The sequence below is a fragment of the Trichosurus vulpecula genome, chromosome 6 (genome assembly GCF_011100635.1).
Source record: "Trichosurus vulpecula isolate mTriVul1 chromosome 6, mTriVul1.pri, whole genome shotgun sequence".
In the NCBI taxonomy this organism is placed as follows: domain Eukaryota; kingdom Metazoa; phylum Chordata; class Mammalia; order Diprotodontia; family Phalangeridae; genus Trichosurus; species Trichosurus vulpecula.
The window spans coordinates 59,133,149-59,159,192 of NC_050578.1; the positions used below are offsets into that span (position 1 = coordinate 59,133,149).

The 26,044-nt window shown below is 36.9% G+C and overlaps 1 protein-coding gene across 1 annotated transcript in view; it reads left to right on the plus strand.

Moving 5' to 3' along the window:
- Positions 1-26,044, plus strand: part of BMPR1B (bone morphogenetic protein receptor type 1B) — a 210,160-nt gene that overhangs the window by 46,339 nt on the left and 137,777 nt on the right. The window contains exon 2 of the mRNA XM_036764077.1: positions 22,873-23,091. Within this exon, the coding sequence (XP_036619972.1) occupies positions 23,013-23,091 (79 nt within the window). The 5' untranslated portion in view covers positions 22,873-23,012. The remainder of the gene's footprint in view (positions 1-22,872; positions 23,092-26,044) is intronic.

A 26,044-nucleotide genomic window follows, 5' to 3' on the forward strand; every position in this document is an offset into this window, starting at 1 on the left:
TGCTATGTTGACTTCTAACAACTTCAAACATTTCCAATTATTATCACACCAGAAAAAAAAATATTAGATTCTAGGGCATTATCAGATTCCCCATTTGAAAGGCTGAAATAAAGTAAACAACTTGTTTACTATGGTTCTTTTTGTTAAGTTGAAATTAAATGGGTGAATGCTTTCTCCAGAATTTCCCCTACCTCCACCTGCCTTATATTTTTATCCAGTTTCAGAATCCTCCCACATTCTTCACATTCAATCAGGTACTAATTTCTCTAAATTTTAACTCCATATGTTTCCTCACATCTTTACCTTTCTTTTATTTCACACTGTATCAAGTCTATTCCAGGCCTTTTCTCTCCTGGATTGTTATTATAGCAGTTTCCTAATTTGCTTCTCTATGTCTAATCACTTCCCTCTCTAATTCATCCTATACAGAGATGACAGGATTACATTCCTCAGTCACAAAGTTGACAACATCACTCCCTATCTCAAAACATTTCAGGGCTCCCTGATACCTCTGGGAGGGAACACAAATTCCTTAGCCTGGCATTTTAAAAAATAATTCTGTCTTCTACCTACTTTCCTACCTTTTCACCTTTATTTCTCATTACACTCCCATCATGCATTTTGCGTTCCATCCAACTGAGAAATAGTTATTTCTGCAGTTTGACATGTGCTCATTACTAGTCTGTAACCGAGAATGATCTTTCAGAATGATCTTTCAGACTCCTCTTATTTCAAGGTACAGATCAAGTATTATTTCTTCCATTTAGCTTTTCCTGATCCATCCCATTCCCCAGCTACAATTTGAAGTGTTCTGCCTCTCTCTCTGGCCATTTTCCCGGAACACTTGAATTGCATCCCTTTTTGCTCTCCAACTTTATCTTACTAAATAGTATTCTTATCTATATCTATCTGTACATCTGTCTGTCTTCAACCATCCACCCATCCATTTGTCCATCCATCATCCATCCATCCAATATCTATCTATGCTGTATCCTAGGCAGGAACTGTGTCATTTTTAGTTTGTATTATCACTGAAGGCAGTGTGGAACAGTAGATCTTATGTCTGACACCCACTGGCTGTGTGTTGTAGGGCAAATCTCTTAGATTCTCTGTGTCCTAGGCAATGCTTTATAAGACTAATTTTAAGAGAAGGGCTGTATATGCATTAGTAGGGGAGTTTCCTCACCAAAGGGTTTCCTGTGCCAGTGAAATCATAGTCCTTATCCTGGTCCTCATCCCCACTGAGCCTAGCACAGTGCTTTATGTATAGTAGATACTTACTACATGTTTTATTGAACACATTTTTCAATTCTGTAGCCAGCTGTTGATTACATTTTTAAATTATTTCCTCAAAAAACAAATCAAAGCTGCTGACTAGTTTAATTTTTTTACTTTCTTGCTCACCCTATGATGATGTTCTCAGGAGATTATTAGGCACTAGAACCCCTGAAACTTTGCTGACAGCTCAGAGTGGCAATGAGCGTTGGAGAATTCTCAAATCAAAGTGGACCTGGACTGATCCAGATAAATACAAAATTCCCCTGATTTGATTAAGCCTGAAACAGAATGTTTAATTTGTTAAGGACATATGGGTGGCCTACTTATCCACTATCTTTATTGAGTTGCTTATTTTTATTGGATGGTTGGAGCAAGTAGGTTCAGCGATCTAGGTGTGATTTTTTTCTCTGTGATCCCAAGATCTTAGCTTTGGTCTGTTAAAGGAAACACAGTACATAGTAATCATGTAAATCATCACATATTTAAATGATCAGTTATAGTAAGGAATGCTATCACTAGATGCAGGATTGGGTAACATTTTGCAGTTCTTCACCATGACCCAGGTCTGAGCCACAGTTCCAAGGCAGAGAAGAGTGGTTGCATTTGAGGGAGCTGAGGCCCTACCAGGGTAAGGATCAGAATATAAAGCAGGGCAGCGGTCAGACCTCTATTGGAATCACACCAACTTGGAAACACCAAAAATCTACAGTCGCTCAGATCAGGCAATAGAAGCCCAGGATGCTATCCCACTCATCCCCGGAGGTGAGGAGAGCCCACCTCTAACATAAAGTCCAATTTATGAGTAGTTTGGAAAAATGAGCAAAGAACAACAAAGAAGCTGACCATAAAGATCTTTTATGGTAACAGAGTAGCTCATGATACAAATTTAGAAGAAAACTATTTGAAAAACTTTTATAATGAAAACTTCAAAGGAAAGTGCAGATTAGACACAAGCCCAACAAGAATTCCTAGAAGACCTAAAGAGATATAAAATGAGTAATATCCTTATGAAAATGTGGAACTTTTAAAATACATTTGAAGATACAACATGATTTCACAATATATAAGTTGAAAACATTAAGTGTGTACTATGTGCCAAGCACTGTCCTGAACACTGGAGATACAAAACTAAAAGTAAAATAGTCCTTTACAATCTGATGACCAATACACCATGTATGTAATATATATAAAAATTAATATCAGATCGTTTTTGGAGGTGTTAAGTGCTATGGAAATGTGTAATGTTATGAAGCATGGCCTAAAATATACTACATCAGTATTTCTTTTGAAGTAGTCTATAAAACCAGTATAGAAGGTATGGGAAGGACTTGTTTTTACAATGCAGATTTCTTTGACATACGCAGATCAGCATCCCTTCTACAGTTTATAGTCTTAGAGAGTAGTCTCTGGTATTGAGAGGTTGTGACTTATTTAAGGTCATACACTAGTAGGTGGCAGAGGAAGGACTTGAAACCAAGCTCTTTCCTGACTCTGAGGTTGGATCTTTATCTACCATGCCACTGTGTAACCTCTAAAGATAGTGTCATTTTAAGAAAGGCAGTAACTCCTTCTCCCCTGTAGAAGGAAGTTAGATTAAGATCTATCCTGTTTTCTTTGCACTTTACTGATTTGCTCCAATTTCTAAGTTCATTAGAATTGGATGGATGTCAGGAAGGGTTTAGTTTGGAGGAAATTAAGAATTTTGGTAGTCTTCCTTAAAAGGTGTCTATAGTCTGATTTAAACTGTGCTGTGCTGACCTTCATATGTGACAATTGTGGGATGCAAAGCGGAAGTAGAAGTTTTGTGTTTTTGTTCCTGATTATGATAAGATTAATTGAAGGAAACTTTGTTCGCTTAAATACTTTAAAAATCCTCTAGAAATTTACTTTTAAGTTTTCAGTTGTATTTTGAAGAATGTTAGTAGCAGAGAACAAAAGGAAGCTTATAAGAAAGCAAAGAAAAAGTAGCATGGAACACAATATGTAGCATTTATTATATAAGCTTTCTTGAAGTGGAAATTTATTGCTGTATATTTTGAATCTTCCCCTACATTATGCTATGTACATGGCAGTGCTTTTTTTCTTATTTTTGTATTTAAGTTTTAGAATTTAAGTTTTATGATACATTTATTTTTCTTATTGTATATTTAAGTTTTAGTATTTAATTTTAAAATAAACTTTAAAAAATATTAGTAGAGAATTCAGTCTTGTGTGATTGTATTAGATTAGCATGCAGTTGTAGTATAATTTTTCTGAGAGCACAAAATTACATGCCAATTTAAGACACTTGTACCTCACAAAGTTTAATTTTTGGACATCCACTATGCATTTTTAACTACTTATTATGTCTCAGTCATTGTGCTAAATGCCAATCATATAAAGAAAGGGAAAAGCATGGTCCATGCTTTCAGGGAGTTCATATTTTAATAAGGGAGACAACATCCAACAAACAGTATATACAAGATACATACATTGTAAGTGGAAGTCAATCTCAGAAGGAAGGTAGCAGCCGTGGGGATAGATAGGTTTGTGTATGAAGGGACCAGGCAAGGCCTTCCATAGAAGATGGGATTTGAGCTGACTCTTATGGGAGACCAGGAAGCCAGATGACAAAAATGATGGGGCAGGGTATTCTAGGGTAGAATGGGATCAAGGGTGCTTATAGACAGATTTACTTCATGTTTCCTTCCAAAAGTCAAACCATAGAAAAGGCTTTCCTTTAATGCATGCATGTTATTTTTTATATTTAATTTATTTTTGCCATTCCCAAGTGAGTTTTCTGTTATCAATTCTGTTACTTTAATTGCCAAAGGATTAGAATAAATTAAAAATCTTCCCAGCTCCTGCCCTACAAGACAGACCACACTCATGCAACTTCAAGTTCAGCCCACTGAGAGACATGTTATGAGACTCATTTCTCAGGGTCCCCACCTTAATAAATGGTCAAGTTTTAATTGTGTATATATTTCTCATAGTGGGCAAAGTTATTGGTGAAGCGGGAAAACCATGCTTCTGAAGAGCTAAGTCCTCATAGACTTGGAGGTCTCAAGCTCTGGTAAAGTATATTTATGAAGCCACTAATACCCAAAGGGTCTTTTTGAACATGGTCTTGATTATACCATATCCTTTTAACAGTGGAAGCCTCCCATAATATTTGTAAAACCCTTAGCTTGGCATGGCAAAGAGTAGGCTTTTAATAAACACATGTTCTCTCCCTTCCTCCCTTTGTCCCGTCTGTGTCTTTAGATGTGTCCTCTTTGGTATTAACTGAAAAATGATTGCCTTTCTTTAGGAAGACATAAATGTTGTTTTTTGTTGCTTATAACTTATTGTATTCTTATGTGATTATGACCTTTTGAAACAGATACTGTCTTATTGAGGTCTTAGTTATCTCAAAGCACACGTGTGTGTGTGTGTGTGTGTGTGTGTGAGAGAGAGAGAGAGAGAGAGTGTGTGTGTGACGTACGTACATGGGTACCACAGATTGCCATGAATTTAATTGGCTGGTCAACATTCTATATTTTAACAAACATTAATTGAATGAATACAGTCAGAATTTCAAGTGGCTCTCTTAGGATCTTGTAGTTCAAGAAGTTTTGTAGTCTTAGATTTGGCCATCAACAAACATTTGTTAAGCTTCTCCTAATATGCTGAGAACTATACAAAGTACAGGGCTACAAAGAAAAAAAAAGAAACAGTCCTTGTCCTTTAAGAACTTACATTCTATCATGTATATGTAACATATATATGTAAAAGTCTATATGAAATATATTCAAAATATATATGAATTGACTTTTTTGTGGGAGGAGAGGCACACTCCAGCAGCTGAGAGAAATAGGAAAGCCCTCATTGGAGAAGGTAGCTGTGCTTGTGCTGAGTTTTGAAGGAAATTAGAGGTGCTAAGAGGAAGAGATGAGGAGGGGAGTGCATTTCAGAACTGTGCAAAAGCAAGGACATGGGAGATGGAATTTCACATGTGACGCCTAGAAATAAGGCCAATTTGGCCAGACTAGAGAATGTGCAAAAAGGAAGTAATGTATAATAAGGCTTGATGGGTAGATTGGAGCCAGCTTATGAAAAACTTCAAATGCCAGAGGAGTTTGTATTTGACTTTAGAGGAGCTGATGGAATTTGGGTAGGAGAGAAACATGGTTATATCTCATATCCCTTTGTTGACTATGTGGAAGGTAGATTAGAAAGTCTTGAAGCAGGAAAACAAATTAGGAGGTGAAGGCAAATTGTTTGATAACTCTTATTGCATGGTATGAAATCCAATCATACAAATTAAGAGCAGTTTCTTGGGGTTAGCAAATTAGTTAAAATCCATTATCATGTTCATTTGTGTGGCTTGATTCTCTCCTCTTTGCATAAATGGTTGAATGTGTTCCATCCATGAATATAATAGAAAAAATAAGTTCACATGCTTCAGTGATTTTAGGCTATTTTTCCAAGGTGCCCAAATTTCAAAAAAAGAGGGGGTAATTAGCAAAATACCTAATCTATATATTGAAGTTCATAATTCTGGTAAACAGTTGGGTAATTTCAAACTTGTTATGAAATCCAGATAGCTCTTCTTGTTTTAGCCTAAATTCATGAAAAAGAGATTGCTGTTGGTGATAACAACAGATACTTTTTCCCCCCTTGACATTCTTTTAAATAAAAAATGGACTCCCCCAAATACTCTCTGGCACAGCTTTAAACTTTATTAAGTCTGTCTTGGACACCCCTTTCCTCTCCCTGAGTTAAATAGAAGGAAAGTTTGGCAGCCTCCATGCTGTGCGTTTGATTGATGTCCAGAACATGTGAGGGACTTTTGTCTCCTGCTTGCTATCCATGAGTGCATAATGTGTGAATACTTAAAGAAGGTCAGCCCTTATCACATGTAATCTCAGCCTGAAAGCAGATCAACAGTGACAGTCATCCCCCATAAGTAAGAACACAAATCATCCTCTATATGCTTTGGACAACTTGTGGGATCATTTTTCTTCTCTTTTTTACCCCTTCTCGTCCATGGGGGACCTTGGCAGAGCCATGAAAGCTGAGAGAAAACGTGCTTAGAATGATGTGCCGCTCATCCAAGGGAGCAAGGAATTGTTTATTTGTGACAGAGTGATGGGCTTTTTCACCAAGTAGCTGAAGTGATCTTTGGGTCGTTAATGACTGGTGATGTGGAATGCTGAAATTTAGAATGGGGAAGGGGGAGGCAGCCAGAAAGCTCCTTGTACCCACACTTTGTTGTATTTACAAACTCCCATGCCTGTTAGGAATTTTTTGTATATTTGACTTGTGTAGTTCAAGTTTTTCCTCACAATGGAACACAGTTTATCTAAATGCACCATGATAGCTTTACATTTCAGGGGGTAGAGATACAGGGAAGAGGGAAAGTAATTCTTTTTTTCTTCTTGAGTTTTTAGTGAGTCTTATATCTAAATTAGTTAAAAACAAATGACTGAAAGTGCTGAAGCATTTTTGTTCTCTGTATACTTTTCTGCCCCAAGCACACTTAGGAATGTAGGAAATAATTTCTAATAGGCAAGCATGGGGAAACTATAATGATAGTTGACCTTGGGGATTCTGGTTACGTTGTATTGATCAAGAAACAAAAGCACTTGGTTTTCTGTGTGATATTTTTGTTACATGCTTGACTACTTGTTTTATTTAAAAGAGGTGTTTAAATTCTGCTTTTAATGCTAATACTGGCATACATGTGCAAGCAACAAAAAACAAGTCTCACTTTAACATTCCTATTGAGATTAATAGGTAACTTTAATGAAACCTTCAAGATAAAAAAAATGTGGAAAACAGTTTTCTTCTATTTAAGAGAAAAAATTTAGTTTTATTTGAATGTAGCAATTAGCCAGGTTGCAGTTAGACTAAGCTAATATGGTTGAAAAAGTCAACTGCATAGATGAGAACTGCGGATGTGGACCACAGCATATGATATCAGACTTTTCCTAGTATGTTTTGCAGAACTATTTTTCTCCTCCTTTTTAGTCTTTGTTGTAATGAATGGCCCTTTGGGATAGAGTGATACACTGGAAAAAGTCAGTGATATAAAAACAAAAGATATCTCCATTTTTAAGAGAAAACCAACTGTTCAAAACTAGCCCACTGATAAAAGAGTATGTTGGAATTGAGAAGTTGATGATTAATTATGCTGACAATTCAAGGTGGCACCATGGCCATTTTAAAAAATCAGTTATCTGCATAGCGTCGTACACTTTAAAAGTTGACTGGAGATCTCAGAGATAATTTTCCACCACTTCACTTTATAGATGAGGAAATAAAAGTCATGGAATTTAAATAACTTTCTGAAAGTCATATGGGAAGTTCAAAGTACAACAGACATTAGAACCTGGGTATTCTGATTTCTAATCTGTTACTCTTTCAGCTATTCAGTGCTGTCTTCCATTTCATGAAAAACTGTGCCTGCTTGTCTATGTTTTTTTTTTGCCTGCATTATAAAAGTAAGAAATTCATATAGTTCTAGGTATACATAGTAGTTTTGCTTTTAGTTCATTCTGAATACCTGTGGGCACTTAAAAATGAGAAAGTGAAGGATTTACTTGTCTAAATGCTCAAATTTCTTGAGTCAGGAATTTCTTTTGAGGAGTGAGATTTAAATAGATAATTTTTTTTAAAATTTTTTAATGCAATTTATTTATTTAACATATTTGGTTTTCAGCATTGATTTTCACAACATTTTGAATTACAAATTTTCTCCCCATTTCTACCCTCCCCCCCACTCAAAAACCTTGATTGTAAGCATAAGGCTTTTCTGTAGTGAGAATGAATAATGAATAATGGGACAGATAAGCAGACTCTTAAGCTAAATGCCAAGGATCTGATTTGACACAGCTTTGGAAACAAAATGTTTCCTTAGAAGAGCCGGACCAAGTTTTGTCATGCTCTTCTTTTTCTTTTTCTTTTTCCTTTCTCCCATCTTTCTCTATCCCTCTTTCTAGGCTCATTCCCTATTCTGAAAGAGTTAACTCTTAGCTCTCCCTCTCTGAATTCTGTTTGAATTGGATTAGAAGATGAAGTTAGCTGTAAGAACATGGACTGAGTACTCAGGAGTCATTGCAGGACTTCCCACTAAAAAAAAAAGGAATGATTGAAACCCCCTTTTCTGGTCTTTGTATTGGCATGGTCTATGACATAGTCTATAGAACAGTAATCATATTCGTCTGATACAATACATAATTCGAACAGTTAGAAATCTCGCTCCATTTAAGCAATTAAACTAGTTAGCCCAATTAATCTTACTTGAAAGATTAGTGTTATAGTTAAAAAAAAAACAAAACCAAGGCCTATAGCTTATATTTCTCTGAAGCAGATTCTTGTCTTCATATGGATGTAGAGATAATTGAATAAGTAAAAAGTTTGGGATCAAGATTTAAATTAAGGCAAAGTAATACTACACATAATTTTCTTGATCGTGTGGGTTTCTGGCTTTTCAGTTCTAGAGATTTCTAAGCTAGGTTGAAGACCCAGAGATTGATTGTACCAGGTCACGATCTGTTCTTTATAAGACACCAATATTCTTTTCCCTCTTTTAAAAGAATTTGTTTATTTTAAACATTAATTTTTTTTTAATTTCAAATTTTCTCCCTCCCTGGCAGCCCTCCCACAATCCATTGAGAATGAAAGCAAGAAAAATATATTTCAATATTAGCTATAATGCAAAAAAGCAAGAAATATAAAGAAAGTTTGCTTCAATCCGCACTTCAGTTCATAAGTTTTCTTTCTGTGGGCAGCACTTTTCATTAGGCATTCCTTGGGATTGCCATTGTCTTAATCAGAGTAGCTAAGTCTTTACAGTGGATCATCTTTAGGGTATTGCTGTTACTGTGCACAATAACAATGTTTTGGCTCACTTCAATTTGCATCAGTTCACATAAGTCTTCCCCTGTTTTTCTGAAACCACCCCACTCATCATTTCTTATAGCACAATCGTATTCTCAGTCATATTCTTTCAAAATCATGTACCACAACTTGTCCAGCCATTCCCTAATTGATGGGATGCCCTCAATTTCCAATTCTTTACCCACCACAAAAGGAGCTTTTATAAACATTTTGTACCCATAACATCCTTTTCCCTTTTCTTTGATCTCTTTTGGATACAGACTTAATAGTGTTGTTCTTGGGTCAAAGATTTTTAATACAGTTAATGAATAATAGTGATGATGATGGTTATCTTTGCTTCACCCTTGATCTTATTGGGAACTCTTCAAGTAAATTCCCATTACAGACAGTGCTTGCTATTGGTTTTAGACAGATGTTGTTGTTAACTCGTTCTTTCGTGTCTAACTCTTTGTGACCCTTTATGGGGTTTTCTTGGCAAAGATACTGGTATGGTTTGCCATTTCCTTCTCCAGTGGATTAAGAAAAACAGAGGGTAACTGACTTGTCCAAGGTTATACAGCTAGTGAGTATCTGAGGCCATGTTTGAACTCAGATCTTCCTGACTCCAGTCCCACTACTCTATCCACTTAGCCAACTAGCTGCCATTTAGAAAGAGATACTGATTATCATTTTAAGAAAGGTTCCATATCCATAATCTGCTAAAAGTGATTTTAATTCTATTTTGCTAACAGTTAATCTTGCTAGATTTAATATTCCCTTTCAAACTTCCTTTCCCTTTTCCCTTCCCTAAATTTTACTACCCACATCTTGGAGAAACTTGTGTAAAAGTCATGCTTTTGTCTGGTAATCACCTGTACCTTTCTAACCCAACCCATCCTCAACTTTTCAAAGAAGCTTGATTTACCTAAAGGTCAGATCTCATAAATTTAAACTATTGTAGCAACTCTCATCACCAGAAGGCTACTCCGATTGCCTGGAAACTTTTGTCTTGTGACTAGGATCACATGTCTTAGCTGTGGTTAAGGGCATTTCAGAAAGGAGGTCCAAAGGATGTAATCTCAGTTCTTCACTGTGTCATTGATAGCCAGTGAGAATAAGATACAACTAGATTGCTTGAGATCTTGGTTTTTCATCTTGCTAATTGTTATAAAAGATCCTGTCAGTGCTCACACAGGATTTTTGACACATTGACGCAATTCATTGGTTACTGCTAGACTAATAAATTCTTCATGCTTGAAACCTTGTTTCTCAGTTTACCTTAATTTTCAAATGTAACATGTCTGTGCTTTCTAGTGTATTTTTTAATAGGAAAGAGTGTTGCATTTTTTCAAAAGCTTTTTATGCATCTTTTGATATAATTATGTGATTTTTGTTGTTTTTGTTACTGATGTAGCCAATTATGCTTTTATATTTTTCCTAATATTGAACCAGCCCTGCCTTCCTGGTATAAATCCCACCTGGTAATAGTGTATTCTCTTTGTGATACATTGCTGTAATCTCCTTGCTGGCATTTTATTTAAAATTTTTGTAGCAATATTGATTAGAGAAATGGCCTATAGTTTTCTCTCTCTATTTTTGCTCTTTCTGCTTTAGTCATCAAAACCATCTCAGTGTCATAAAAGGAATTTGGTAGAGCTCCTTTGTTACCAATTTTAAAAATAGTTGACACAGTATTAGCATTAATTGTTCTTTAAATGTTTGGCCGAATTGACTTGTAAATCAGTCACTTGTAAATCATTCTGTTTCTGCAGTTTTTTTTTTTTTCCTTAAGGAACTCATTTATGCCTGGTTTAATTTCTTTTTCAAAGATAGGGTTATTTAAGGATTCTATTTCCATTTCTGTTAATCTGGAAATTTTATATTTTTGTAAATATTCATCCATATTACTTAGATTGTCAATTTTACTGGCATATAATTGAGCAAAATAACTTGTAATAATTTAATTTCTTCATCATTGGTAGTGCATTCCCCCTTTTCATTTTTCTTTCTGTTAATTTGGCTTTCTTTTTTTAGAATCATATTAGTCAATGGTTCATCCCTTTTGTTAATTTTTTCATTAAAATAGCTTTCAGTTTTGTCAGTTTGCTTTTGTTTACTTTCAATTTTCTCTTCCTTTGATTTTCAGGATTTCTATTTTTGCATTTAATTGTAGGCTTCTAATGTGTTCTTTTGCTAGTTTCTTTTTATTTTGCATGCCAAATTCATTGATCTACTCTTTCTTTTTTTAAATGATGTACTTATTTAGAAATACACATTTTCCCTAAGTGCTGCTGTGAATGCATGTCATAAATTTTGGTTTATTGTTTTCATTCTCTTCAACAAAATGCTTGATTTTTTTTCCCACTATTTGTTCTTTCATTCATTCATTCTTTAGGATTATATTATTTAATCTCCAATTAATTTTTATCAATGTTTTCATGGCCCTTTATTAAATGTAATTATATTTCATTATGGCCTAAAGAGAGTGCATTTAATGTTTCTCCTTTTCTGCATTTGCTTGTGAGGTTTTTATGGCCTGATAAATGGTCAGTTTTTTTTGATGGTGCAATGTACAACTGAGGGAAAAAATTATATTCCTTTCTCTTACAATTTATTTTCCAGAGGTCTGTCATATCTAACTTTTCTAAAATTCTATTAATCTCTCTAACGTTTTAAAATTTATTTTAATGGATATATTTATCTAGCTCTGAGAGAAGAAAGTTGAGTTCCCCCACTAGTACAATTTTACTGCGTCTTCCTATAAATCATTTAACTTTTCCTTGAACATTTTGGATGCTCTGCCATTTGGTACTTATAATATTACTTCACTGTCTATGGTGCCTTTTAGCAATATGTAGTTTCTCTGCTTTTATCTTTAATTAGGTCTGATTTTGCTTTTGCTTTGCTTTTGCCTTTTTTACTTCAGCTGAAGCATAATAGATTTTGCTCTAACCACTTATTTTAAACCTTTGTGAACAACATATTGCTACATTCTGGTTTCTAATCTCCTTCCTTTTTATGGGTGAATTCATTCCATTCACGTTCAAAGTCTTGATTGCTAACCGTGCATTTCCCTCCATCCTATCTTCTTCTGTATTCCCCTCTATTTCTCTTTACCCTCTTTCTCCTAAGAAGTCTGTTTTGCTTCTGATCCTTGGCTCCCTTAAGCTGCCTCACGTTTATCACCTTTTTTTTTCTTAATCCCCTTCATCTCCTATTTACCCGTTGGATTATATAGATTTCTATACCCAACCAAACACATGTATGTATGTTTGTGCATGTGTGTGTGTAACTTTCCCTTTTGAACTAATTCAGATGAGATTGAGGTTTAACCATTGCCCACCCCCTACATTTTGCTTTCTGCCATAAAATCTCTTCCTTTTATTACCCTTTTATGTGAAATAATTTCCCTCATTCTTCCTCTCTGTTTCCTCTTCTACTAATGCATCCTTCTTTCTCACCCATCCATTTTTTGAGATCTTTTCAGAAAATAATTTCATTCTCGTGTGCTTTATTTAAAGTCCTTTTAAGTGGCATAATAATGATAATATTCTTATAAGATGTACATATCATTTTCCCATAAACAAATGTAAACAGTTTGAATCTCTTTAATTTCTCTTTTCATGTTTACCTGTTCATGCTTTTCTTTGTCTTGTATTTGAAAGTTAAATTTTCTATTCAGTCCTGTTTTTTTTTTAATCAGGAATGTTTGAAAGTCATCTATTATTCAGACATCTGTTTCTTACCCAGCAGGATTATACTCAGTTTCTGGGTAGGTTATTCCTTGTAATCTTAACTTTTTTTGTCTTCAGAATATCATCTTCTAAACCTTCTTCTGTTTTAACATGGTAGCTGCTAAATCTAAGATGATCCTGATTGTGGCTCCATGGTATTTCAATCGTTTCTTTCTGGATGCTGTTTTACCCTGGAGCTCTGAAATTTGGTATAATATTTCTGGGAGTTTTTATTTTGGGATCTCTTTCCGGAGATGATTGTTTGATTCTTTCAATTTCTATTTTATGTTTTTGTTCTAGGATTTTCTAAAAATTCATTTTTAAAAAAAATATCTAGGTGCTTTCTTTTATCATGACTTTCAAGCAGTCCACTAATTCTTAAATCATCTCCTCTTGATCTGTTTATCAAGTTGGTTCCAATCTTATCCAATAAGATATTTCCTGTTTCCTTTTATTTTACATTCTTTTTGTTTTGTGTTTTTTTTTAATTGTCACATGGAGTCATTAGCTTATATCTGTCCTATTCTCCTTTTTAAGGAGTTATTTTCTTTAAATTTTTTAAAGTTGGGGGCGGAGCCAAGATGGTGGCTGGTAAGCATGGACTAGAGTGAGCTCCCTACCCGAGTCCCTCCAAAAACCTATAAAAATGGCTCTGAACCAATTCTAGAAACGGCAGAACCCACAAAACAGCAGAGGGAAGCAGGGCTCCAGCCAAGGACAGCCTGGATGGTCTCTGGGTGAGGTCTATTCCACACGGAGCTGGGAGCTGGGAACGGAGTGGAGCAGAGCCCAGCCTGAGCGGCATGGACGATCCAGACCAGAAGCCGGGCGGAGGGGGCCCTATCGCCCTGAATATGTGAGCTGCGGCAGTTACCAGACCCCTCGACCCACAAACACCAAAGACTGCTGAGAAGGTTAGTGGGAAAAGCTGCGGGAGTGGAAGGAGTTCGCAGTTCGGCTTCCAGCCCCGGGGGCAGCGGAGGTGGGGCAGCTACAGCTGTTGTTACTTCCGGCTCCAGGCCCACCTGGTGGGAGGAATTAAGTGGCGGATCAGAGCAGGAGTGCAACAGCCTGCTGAAGATCTAAGCCCAGTCTGGACTGGGGGTCCTTGGGGAAGGAGGAGTGCGGCTCTGACAGAGCTGGCACCTCCCCCCCAAACATAGAACATAGAACTCGTTATTCTACAAGCAGTCATACCCCACTGAAAAACTCAAGGGTCAAGTTCGTTGGTTGGGAATATGGCCAGGCAGCGAAAACGCGCCCAGATTCAGTCTCAGACTTTGGATTCTTTCTTTGGTGACAAAGAAGACCAAAACATACAGCCTAAAGAAGACAACAAAGTCATAGAGCCTACAACCAAAGCCTCCAAGAAAAACATGAACTGGCCCCAGGTCATAGAAGAACTCAAAAAGGATTTGGAAAAGCAAGTTAGAGAAGTAGAGGAAAAATTGGGAAGAGAAATGAGAAGGATGCGAGAAAACCATGAAAAACAAGTCAATGACTTGCTAAAGGAGACCCAAAAAAATACTGAAAAATACACTGAAGAAAACAACACCTTAAAAAACAGACTAACTCAAATGGCAAAAGAGCTCCAAAAAGCCAATGAGGAGAAGAATGCCTTGAAAGGCAGAATTAGCCAAATGGAAAAGGAGGTCCAAAAGACCACTGAAGAAAATACTACTTTAAAAATTAGATTGGAGCAGGTAGAAGCTAGTGACTTTATGAGAAATCAGGATATTATAAAACAGAACCAGAGGAATGAAAAAATGGAAGACAATGTGAAATATCTCCTTGGAAAAACCACTGACCTGGAAAATAGATCCAGGAGAGATAATTTAAAAATTATTGGACTACCTGAAAGCCATGATCAAAAAAAGAGCCTAGATACCATCTTTCAAGAAATTATCAAGGAGAACTGCCCTGATATTCTAGAGCCACAGGGCAAAATAGAAATTGAAAGAATCCATCGATCGCCTCCTCAAAGAGATCCCAAAAAGAAATCTCCTAGGAATATTGTTGCCAAATTCCAGAGCTCCCAGATCAAGGAGAAAATACTTCAAGCAGCCAGAAAGAAACAGTTTGAGTATTGTGGAAACCCAATCAGAATAACCCAAGATCTGGCAGCTTCTACATTAAGAGATCGAAGGGCTTGGAATGCGATATTCCGGAGGTCAGTGGAGCTAGGATTAAAACCTAGAATCACCTACCCAGCAAAACTGAGTATCATGTTCCAAGGCAAAATATGGAGTTTCAATAAAATAGAGGACTTTCAAGCTTTCTCAGTGAAAAGACCAGAACTGAATAGAAAATTTGACTTTCAAACACAAGAATCAAGAGAAGCATGAAAAGGTAATCAAGAAACGGAAACTGCAAGGGACTTACTAAAGTTGAACTGTTTTGTTTACATTCCTACGTGGAAAGATGATGAGTATGATTCATGAGACCTCAGTATTAGGGTAGTTGAAGGGAATATGCATATATATGTATGTATATATATATATGTTTATGTATATATATAAGTGAATGTGTATGTATGTATATATCTATGTGTATATGTATGTATGTGTATATATGTATGTGTTTATATATGTATGTATGTGTGTGTATATATATATATATGTAAAAGAGAGAGAGCAGACACAGGGTGAGTTGAAGATGAAGGGAAGATATCTAAAAGAAATAAAATGAAATTAAGGGAAAAAAAAATTTTTGAAGTTCATTTATTTTTCATTTTCAACATTCACTTCCATAGGTTTTAAATTTTCTTCCCCTCCCTCCTCAAGACTGCCTGTTATCTGATATGGGGGGTTATTTTCTTTTTTTTTTTTAGACTTTTTTTGGGGGGGCTGGGCAGTTGGGGTTAAGTGACTTGCCCAAGGTCACACAGCTAGTACATGTGTCAAGTATCTGAGGCTGGATTTGAACTCAGGTCTTAGTGACTCCAGGGTCGGTGCTCTACTCACTGCACCACCTAGCTGCCCCTGGGTCATTTTCTTTAGAGAGCTTTTCTTTACCTTTTTTTCAATTTGGTCAGTTCTGCTTTTAAAGAGTTATTTACATGATTATAGCTTTGTACCTCTTTTTCCATTAGTCCAGTTCTTCATTTTAAGTTATTTTCATTAATTTAGTTTTGTACCTCTTTATCCATTTGGCCAATTCTATTTTTGAAGGTGTTATTTTCTTTAGATTTTTTTTGTCCCTGTTTACCAGAGTGTTAATTGTCATTTCACAATTTTCTTTCATTGCTGTCATTTCTTTTCTCATTTTTCTCTATCACTCTTATTTGATTTTTTAAATAACTTATTTTAATCTCTTTGAAAGTTTCTTGTTGGGCTTGCGTCCAGTTCATGTTTTGTGTTTTTGTTTTCCTTCGAGGCTTTGCTCGTAGCTATTTTGACTTTGTTCTCTTCTTCTGAGTTTGAGTCTTAACCTTTCAAGTCACCATAGGAGCTTTTAATGGTCAGGTTCTTTTTTCTTGTTTTCTCATTTTTCCAGCAGCCCCCTCTCCCCGTTTTTTTTTTTACTTTGAACTTTAAAAGTTGGTTTCTGTTCCCAGTGTGGGAGTGCTGGGGCACTGTCCCAAACTTAAGGCTTTTTTGCCTTGTTGTTTTCTGAGCTAGTTCTGGGTGTTTGGAAGTTTTCTTTGCTTCCAGGGAGAGGTGATGTCATTGCTGTCTCTAGTCCTTAACCCCAAGGTGTCCCAGATCTCTTGCAGGCACCAGTAATCCTGCTTTTCATGGCCCTGGTTCCCTTGGGTCCCAAAGAGATGCTGTTCCTCAGGGCCCTTATCCCTTATGATTTTAATCTCTCTTCTTTGCCCTGGAACTGTTACCTGGAACTGGATATAGGTAATGGAGTTGCCACACAGTGCCAGGTCCTATACCCGAGTGCTAGCACATGGATTCCCTTTAATCTCTTCTGACCAGTTGCATGATCCCCTTACCACCTATGTTGAGAGCTCCTGAAACTCTTGCTGCTGCTGCTGTTACATCTGCTTGGGCTCCAGGCCAGCCCCTCCCTGGTGTCACAGACCTTTCCTTCTGACTTCCTAAGTTGGCTGGAAAAATGTCTTACTTTTTGTTGCCTCTGCCATACCAGAATTCAATTTGAGCCATTATATAAAGTTGGTTGGAGGGAATAGTTGGAGACCTTCCTGTACTTGGTTCTGCCTCCTGGAAGCCAAGATGCCTGTTTTCAGAGTGATGCTCCACTTTGGTTTGTTAGTGGAGTTATAAGAAGGAAATATTGACAATATGCTTTCACTTCCTCAAGATCTTTTAAAATGAGTGTCCTGAGATAATGAAGTAGTTCAGTTACTTGAAAGAGTTCCCTTGTTTGTCCTGCTTCTAATGGGCATCAGTTTAGATTTGTCCCTATGTACTAAGATTTTGACACATATAGAAGTATTCTGTAAACTCATGCCAGGATAATCTCACTAAAACTACCACATCATTCTCCTTGTTAAAGATTCTCCAATGACACCACAGTGACTACAAGACCAATTCCCAGCTCTTTGGCCTTGAAGGAATCAAGAAAGAACTTATTTATAGTTCCAGATCAAGCACTTCCTAGTTATGTGACCCTGGGCAAAACATTTAACCTCTTCAGCTTTAAAATTATGGTCTCTAAAATGGAGATAATCTTCAATCAATAAGTATTTATTAGATACCTACTGTCTACCAGTCACTGTGCCAAATTCTGGTGATAGAAAGGCGAAAGGCAATCCCAGCCCTGAAGGAGCTCACAACCTCTCATTATACTATGTACAAAGAAATCCATGCAGGATAAATTGGAAATAATCAACAGAGATAAAGCGTTGGCATTGAGAGTATCAGGAAAGGCTTCTTGTAGATCAAAATTTAGTTGGGAATTGAAGGAAGCGGGGAAGAGAGCTCAGGAGGGAGAGTATTCCAGGCATGAGGGCTAGCCAGTGGAAATGTTTTACAGTCTGAAGATATGGTAAATAGTAAATAATAACTGTTTTTCTTTTGGCCAGGAACCCTGAGGATCTTCCCCTTGCAGTTTGATTTTTTTTTTTGAGTTTTGATTAAAGGGGCCATCCCTTGATTAACTTCTTAAAGAGGCCTATTCACTGAATGGGCAGGACCTCACTCAAAATGAGAACCTGAAAAGACCTTAGCCAAAAAGGGGCAGAGTCTCCCAGTGCATCCCAGGCCATCTCCAGTCGTCCTGGTGAATATCAGAACGTTGGACTCAGATGGCTCTGGAGGAGAAAGTGAGGCTGATGACCTTGCACAGCCCTCCCTCACTCAAATCAAAGTCAACTGTAAGTCATGTCATCATTTCTCTGATGTCATAGACCTCTTTGAGAATGAAGGACAAACACAATTGTGTCTTGTTCACATAATTTAAGGAGACAGTGTTACTAGATCACAGAGTACATGAGCTACTTATGGTGGGAGGGGACTGAAAACATAGGAAGAGGTCAGGTTGTAAAGGGCTTTGAATGCCAGAGAATTTTGTATTTGATCCTGGAGGTGATAGGGTGACATATCTTGATCTGAGCTTTAGAAAAATATATTCTACAGCTGAATGGAGGATGGATTATAGTAGGGACCAAGCAGCAGGTGCCTTCAGTTGTCTAGAGGTAAAGTAATGAGGGCCCGTACCACACTGGTAGTAGTGTCAGAGGAGAAGGGACAGATTGCAAAGATAACATCAATGGACCTTGGCAACAGATTGGATAAGAGAGGTGAGAGAGGATGCCATCTAGATTGTCAGCTGCAGTGATGAGAATATTATGTAAAGTAGGGTTGGTGGGGAAAGATAATGAATTTGGTTCTGGACATACTGAGTTTAAGATATTCACACAGCATTCCATTTGAGATGTGTCAGTTGGAGATCAAGTCTGAAGGTTAGGAAAATTTTTACTGCCGGATAATAGATCTGAGAATTATAAACATAGAGATGATATCACCAAGCGAAGTAATACTAGTATTGCCTATATCACAATATATCTTATGAGAACACTGTATAAACTTAAGTTATTGTCTACACTAAATCAGTAAGCATTTATTAAGTACCATTTAGCAGTTTTTTTTGAGCTGATACAATTAAAAGATATGGCTTGAATTCTATCAGACAGAAAATATGTACATATATAAATATATACAGGATATTCCAAAAGTATTAGCGCAATATTAAAGGTTAAAGCTGCACTAAAACTTTTGGCATACAATTTGTATATTCATACCAAAACAAAAACATACGCAAACATATGTCTATAATCTACGTATGTATGATTATTTGTGCGTACAGAAATATGTATATATTATAAATAATAATTCACATTTATGTTGTGTTTTTCTCTTAATTACTTTCTGAAGTGTATTCTGAAGGATTCTGAGATTTACTTGTTCAGTGCTAAATGTTCCCCTAATTAGAATCAGGAAGACCTGAATTCAAAGCCAGCATTAGACACTTAATAGCTATGTGACCCTGGGCAAGTCACATAACCTCTGTTTGCCTTAATCTATTGGAGAAGGAAATGACAAACCATTCCAGTGTCTTTGCCAAGAAAACCCCATAGATGGTATTGTCCCCTGCATTAAATGTGAAGAGTCAGACATGACTACACAACTGAATAGCAAGTACAACCTCCAGACTCACATCTCTGACTGTTGTTTCTGAGACTGTATCTATCTTAAATTCAGTGCTCCCTACCCACTTCTTAACTTCAGTATTACTGTTGGTTTTGTGTGTGTGTGTGCACACGTGAGTGCCAGAGAGAGAGAGAGAGAGAGAGAGAGAGAGAGAGAGAGAGGGCTCTCCTACTGGTCTTGTAAAGAGCTGTGGCCTTGGAATGAAGATCTAGGTTTAACTTTCATCTCTACCACACTCTGGTCAAGTCCCCTTAGCTGTATGCTATGTTGAAAAGAGCATTGAATTTGGAGTCAGGAAAAGGTGTATTTAATACTTAGACATTGTGTCTAATACTAAGTGTCTAAGTCTAATATTCAGACATTAGCTGCGTGATCCTGGGCAAGTCACTTAACTGCTTATTACTTCTTTCCTATATTACTCAATGATGGGATTAGATTGGTTCCAGCTCTAAGTCTATGATCCTCTGTACTTAACTTGCCAGTACTTCAGGATTTTCTCCAAAAGGAAGCTTCTAAAGATATGGAATGAAGTTTCTCTCTGTCTCTGTCCCTCCTGTCCTTCTCCCTCCCTCTTCCTCTCTTCCTACCCTCCTTTCTCTCTCTCTCTCTCTCTCTCTCTCTCTCTCTCTCTCTCTCTCTCTCTCTCACACACACACACACACACACACACACACACACACACACACACACACACCTCAATGAAACAGCAGGTTTTATTTTAAAATGATTTGCATGTGTGTGTGGCTTCCCTAGTTACTGGGAGGGATCAAGAAAGGCTTTATGTAGAAAGTGTTGAAAGACTTGAGCTTTGAAGGCAAGTAAGGATTTTGAGAAACAGAGGTGAGGTGGGAGGGCAGTACAGGGCTGGAGAGCCCATCCAAAGTCAGTGAGTTTGGAGATAGCATTTCATGTATGAAGAACAGGAAGAATGTCAATTTGGATGCGCCGTGGAATTTATGAAATAGAAAATAGTGTGTAATGAGGCTGGAATAGTAAGTTTGATCCCAGCTTGCGAAGAGTTTTAAATGCTGAAGAGAAGACTTGGTATTTGATGCTAGAAGAGCTGCCACTTTTTGGTCATGGTCAGCTCTGTGCTTTAGGAATATCATTTTGGCATTAGCGTGGATGATCCACTGGAGATCAGAGAGCTTTGAAAGATTTAGAACTGATTGGAACAGTCCAGATCAGATGTGACAGGGGCCTGAACACCATATTGAGTGGCATGTGTGAATAGAGTGTAAGGGACCAATTAGAGAGATACTGTGGAATTACACTACGCAAAGCCTGACAGTTGATTGGCTGTATGAGGTAGAGTTGGGAATAAGTGACAATAGCGGTGAACCTTGGGTGACTAGGATGATGATTCCCTGGACAATAATAAGGAAGTTTGGAAAAAGGTGGATTTGGGGAGGAACATAATCATTTGGGGGGGGTATATTGAGCTTGAGATGTCTGTGAGGCATTCATTTGAAATGTCCAGGATTTTGGTTGTTCAGTCATTTTCCGTTCATGTCCAACAGTAGTAATATAATAATGATTCCAACCTTTTGCTAGAGTTAAGTTGCTCTTCACTGTCCTGAATATATACCATCTTGTCAGCCTTTCCATATTCACAACTTTGCCTGTGCTACTCCTCCCCCCACTCCATTTAGGCTACTTTCTTCCCTCCTCTCGATGTTATACAAAACTTATTCTTCCTTCCAGGTCTAGATCACTTCTATTTATTCTGACCTGTATTAATTCCTTTCTACTCGTTTGGGTTTATAGTTACAGATAGGCTGGAATTGCTAGATGGCCATTTCATCAATGTGTATTTCTCCTTTCAAATGCAATTTGAATTTTTCACTTCATTTTCCCATTCTCTTACATCTGTTATGTACCCCAATATAACCCTTTCCTAGCCAGAAGGCAAACTGACAAATTAAGCAATTAAAGAATCCTTTTCGCCTCATTTTTTTCTGGAGGGTGAGTATATACCTTCTATCATATATGAAATGAAATGTGATGTCTTTAAGTCAGAATATATTAGTAGTAGATTTCCTGGCTGACTTGTGAACATTTGATTTTAATTAAATTTATTCCCTTGGGAGTATAAATAGAGTGTGTTAAGATGATGGTGGCAGTTGTAAAAATCACATTTAAGAGGTTGTGCTGTTGAGTGCAACAGAACAGATTTATTGATTTATTTAGCTGGATTGGTATAGTGGTGGGGGAGATGAATTTCTTAAAAATGTGAGAACACTAGTATGAAGCAAATGAACTATAAATTATGAAGTAAATGTTGGAGTAAAGAGAAAATATGAAAATTTAACAATTGAAGTATGGCTTTTTTCTCCATATGTGTAAATCTTTTCCCAATTGAATTGATTAAATTTGCTGATAACTTTGTGTCTGTTTGTCTGTCTGTGGTAATATTGAATTTTATTTGTATTTCTTGTTGGTCTTCTATTACTGACTGTGCCCAATAAAAGAATGAGAACAATATGGTACTTGCAAAGTTTAGGATTTTAAAAAGTTTAAAAAATCCTTCATGTTATTTAAAATAGTGTTACATGAAAATGTCATTAGATAATTTGGAAGTTTAATCACATTGCAATCTCAAAAAACAACTAATAGATGTTCTTATTCACATTGTAGTTTGGATGACTAAATTCAGGTGATTGCTTGCAGTGTTTTCCATTTAAAACAAGTGACTTAAGACAAGTGTCAAAATATAATTATCCTACTACATTTAGTCCAAAGAAATACTACTAATTTAATTATTTTATTATTTAAGGTACCTTTATGCAGGTACTTTAATGCAGGACAAAAGAATTTGGTCAGTCACTATGCAGTTTTAAAGGCACTGGCTCCCTCACTTAAATATTCCCAGGTATGGGGGGAAAATCATTCTCTAAGATGAAAAAGGCTATAGCTTGAAACAACAGATATCAATTATATTTTTGTTATTTAGGGTACAGAAGCATGATTTCCTCAAAAAATGTCTATTTCCCTTCCTGGAATCAAAGTTCATGCACCCAATAAACATTGCAGAAGGAGATCATTTCTAGGCAGTTCCTTCCATGGCTTTGGAGGGGGGAGGTGGTTATGTTTAGGTCCCCTACATGTGCTACATGATCTACATGAAAGATTGGGGGAGGGGTAGACTTGATGTTTCCAGTACAGAAAGCTGAAGAAGCTGTTAAACTCCAGTTAAATCCCTGCCAGACTGAAGCCTCCAGTGTCCGCAGCTCTGCATGGGGGCAGCCAGCCTGTCCTCTTTTCTGGGGAATTTGCTCCAGCTTGGGGTCCTCACTGTGCTTTTGTCATCTTCCTCATGAGGTGATCCACTGAGGTCTAGGTGGTGACAGAACCAGTTTGTAACAGGCTTGTCTTTCCCGTTCTCGTCTCAGGCTCGCTGGCAGGCTAGCCTAGCCGGCAGGAAGATCTGAGGAGTGGCAGCAGCCAAGGAGGATCAGTGAAAACAGGCAAGGCAGCCAACGGGCGGGCAGCTTGGCCGGCAAGGAAGCAGGACCCCTGCTCTTCTGCTGCGATGGGGTGGCTGGAAGACCCAACCTGGCAGCTTCACATTCACTTTTCTTTGCTCGTTCTACTATCCATGCACACAAGGGGTAAGAAGATCCAGTGTACTGTGTTGTAGCTTGCCCAGCTGCTGAGCTAGCATCTCACGGGAAGGGCTTTTAGCTCCAAAGAGAAAGTTCAGGACACAAGTTCAGTTTCCAGCCCCCTGCTGCTTCAGCACTAATGTATTTTTACTACTTTGTCTAGTAGAAAATAACTTTCTGAGTAGCCTTTCCTAGAAGAACTTTAAAGAGATTTAGAGAAAGGAAATTTGCTGTTTCCTCTAGCAATTAAAAAAAGAAATCTGCTTCAGTGCCCTGAGTATCAAATTGAGTCCCTGTATGTGGAAAACAATTTTATTTTGACAATTTTAGATGATACCTTTCGGTTAACATAGTGTAACACTTCATTTTTTAGTATATTCATTTTAATGGGTTCTTAATCATGTAATTTTACAGTTGTTTTGACTGCAATTTACAACATTCACCATAATTACCGAATCTTCATTCAACTTGAAGAGTAAGTTTAGCTTAACATTCTGTTTAGCAGAAGTGTATTTATGTCAACTCAACTGAAGCAAGAAAAGATTATCTTTTACTTTTAGTGAAAGAGTTATAAGAATAAGTAAGTGATTTTGCAGTTTCAAAGAAAACCAATTTGCCATGGTGAAGAAATTTGCAAAAAGTACATGCAAGGAAGGAGTGACGTGGGTGGAAGTAGACACAGTGGCTTTATGTAATTGAGGCCAGCAGTAAATGGGGGTCTGTAGAACAAGACTGGAATGCATTGACAGTACAATTGCATGTATAGTACATACAAGTAAATTTAAAGAGCCTCCTCAAGTCTGCTACTTACAAGAAAAATGTGTATTACCAACTGACATTTCTTTCTAACTAATTGCAAAGTATATCTCAGAGCTTTTCAAGAAATTAAAAAGTCAATCTTTTCTGAGAAGATAAACACAATTTTCCAGTAGGAAATGCTTGGATTATTCTTTTAGTACAAATGAATCATCAGCTACCTCTTGATTATCTACCAAAGGAGAACAGATATTCCCAAATAGCAAATAATTTTTTTAAAAAAATCTTTTTTTTCCACAATCATTGTGAAATATTTCTCACATGTTTATCTTTTAAAGTACTATTAAAATGAAAATAACTTTAAATTTCCTGAGCAGATACAATCAAGGTGGAGTTGGAGGCTAGGCTGAGAGTCTGCTCTTTTCTGAAGTCAAGTAAATATTCACTGAAAACTTGGTTGTCACCAATCCCCTCCATGTGCTAGTATATTGTGAACCCCAGAATTTACACAGTTAGACAACACAAAAAAGTCCACAATGGGTTGAAGTCATTTTGTCTAATGAATTAATTTCATAGGTGAAGAAACTGACACTCAAAAATTATTTCCTTGAGGTCACAAGTGGTGGAAGAACTGGATAGGAACTCAGGCCCTTCGGATTCTAAAGCCATTATTCTTTCCACAGCATCCTGTTCCCCTCATCTTCATTGTGGTAAATTACCTAAGTTTATTTAACATCACATTTTGTGATCTGTCCCAAATTTGGGATATCTAACTTTCTTATTACTATCTGGTTTAGGTAAATAGAACATTAGTTGCTTCCTGAGAGGCTGTATGGTAAAATGAATCAAGTGTTCGCTTTGGGACTGAGGAAGACCTGAGCTCAGACCTCACTTAGAATCATAGATGTTGAGTAAGAAGGAATCTTGGAGATCACCTAATCCAGTGCCCTCATTTTCATACATCAGCAAACAGCCCCAGGTTGCATGGGTCAGGGAAAGCAGAGATGGTCACTGAACCTACACCCCTCATTACAAGTGTAGTTACCCCTCTCATTATGAACCTTGTGGCCATGCCTGGGAAAGTCATTATAACAGCTCTGATTCTGTTTCCTCATCTGTAAAATGAGAATTATGATACCTGAGGTACCTGCGTCTTAGGGTTTTTGTTCAAATGATTGAATAAAATTCAGTGCATGAATGAAGTTCAAATGACTGTTTTGAAAGTGGTTTAGCACTGTCTAAACATTGTTCTGAGTCCCTCTCTATTAGGAGTTATTAGTCACAATTGATTTGTAGAAAGGGCACTGATATTTTTTATTTTCTTCATTTTCTTTGAAAAATGTTAATGTAGCCCTCCTAAGACATGAGCAGATGATTAAACAAAACAAATATTCACTCATGTTTTAGAAGAAGAATTTACTTTCTAGGAAATGAGGATTAAAATATGTAATATATAACTTTGGTTCGTAGGATTACAAATTTCAAGCTGGAAAGGTCTTCAGAGGTCTTTGAGTTCACTTCTTCATTTTATAGGTCAAGGAACCAAAGGCCTAAGAAGATTACGGGACTTGAATAAGGTTACACAGGTAATCAACATTGAAACCAGGATTTGAACTCAGATCCTTTGATCTATAATCAGTGCTTTCTTTTTCTGTGGCTCTGTGATACTGACTACCTCGAAACCTTATCCAAGTCGTTTAACATCCATGGGGTTCAGTGTCCTCATTTGTAAAATGAGCAGGTTAGCCTGGGTAGCTTTTGGGGTCTTAAAATTGCCTTTACTAAGTCTGCAAATATCTGGGAACAATTTAACATTTTCTTTTAGCACCCCCTGTTGGTATCAGTTTTTTTATTTCTGAATTAAGCTAACAGCTTCCATATTCTCATACTTTTAGATTACTTATAGGATGGAAAAATAAGGGTAGAATGCTGTAGTAATTTCACATTTCAGAAGGGTATATATACACTTTTCTATTTTTTTCTTTATTAAAGGGTTCACAGATTTAGGGTTTTGTCTAAATGAAAATCAAAGAGAGTTTGCTATAGATGAATTTAATTGAATTTAATGATTAGAATGACAACATAATAATTAAACAACTGTTTCATTCTGATTACTCTGTGGGTGATTCTATGTCCCTGTTTGGGTAACAAATGATCTTCTTTGATACATGGAAATACTGAAAAGCAGAAACGTTATAAATTG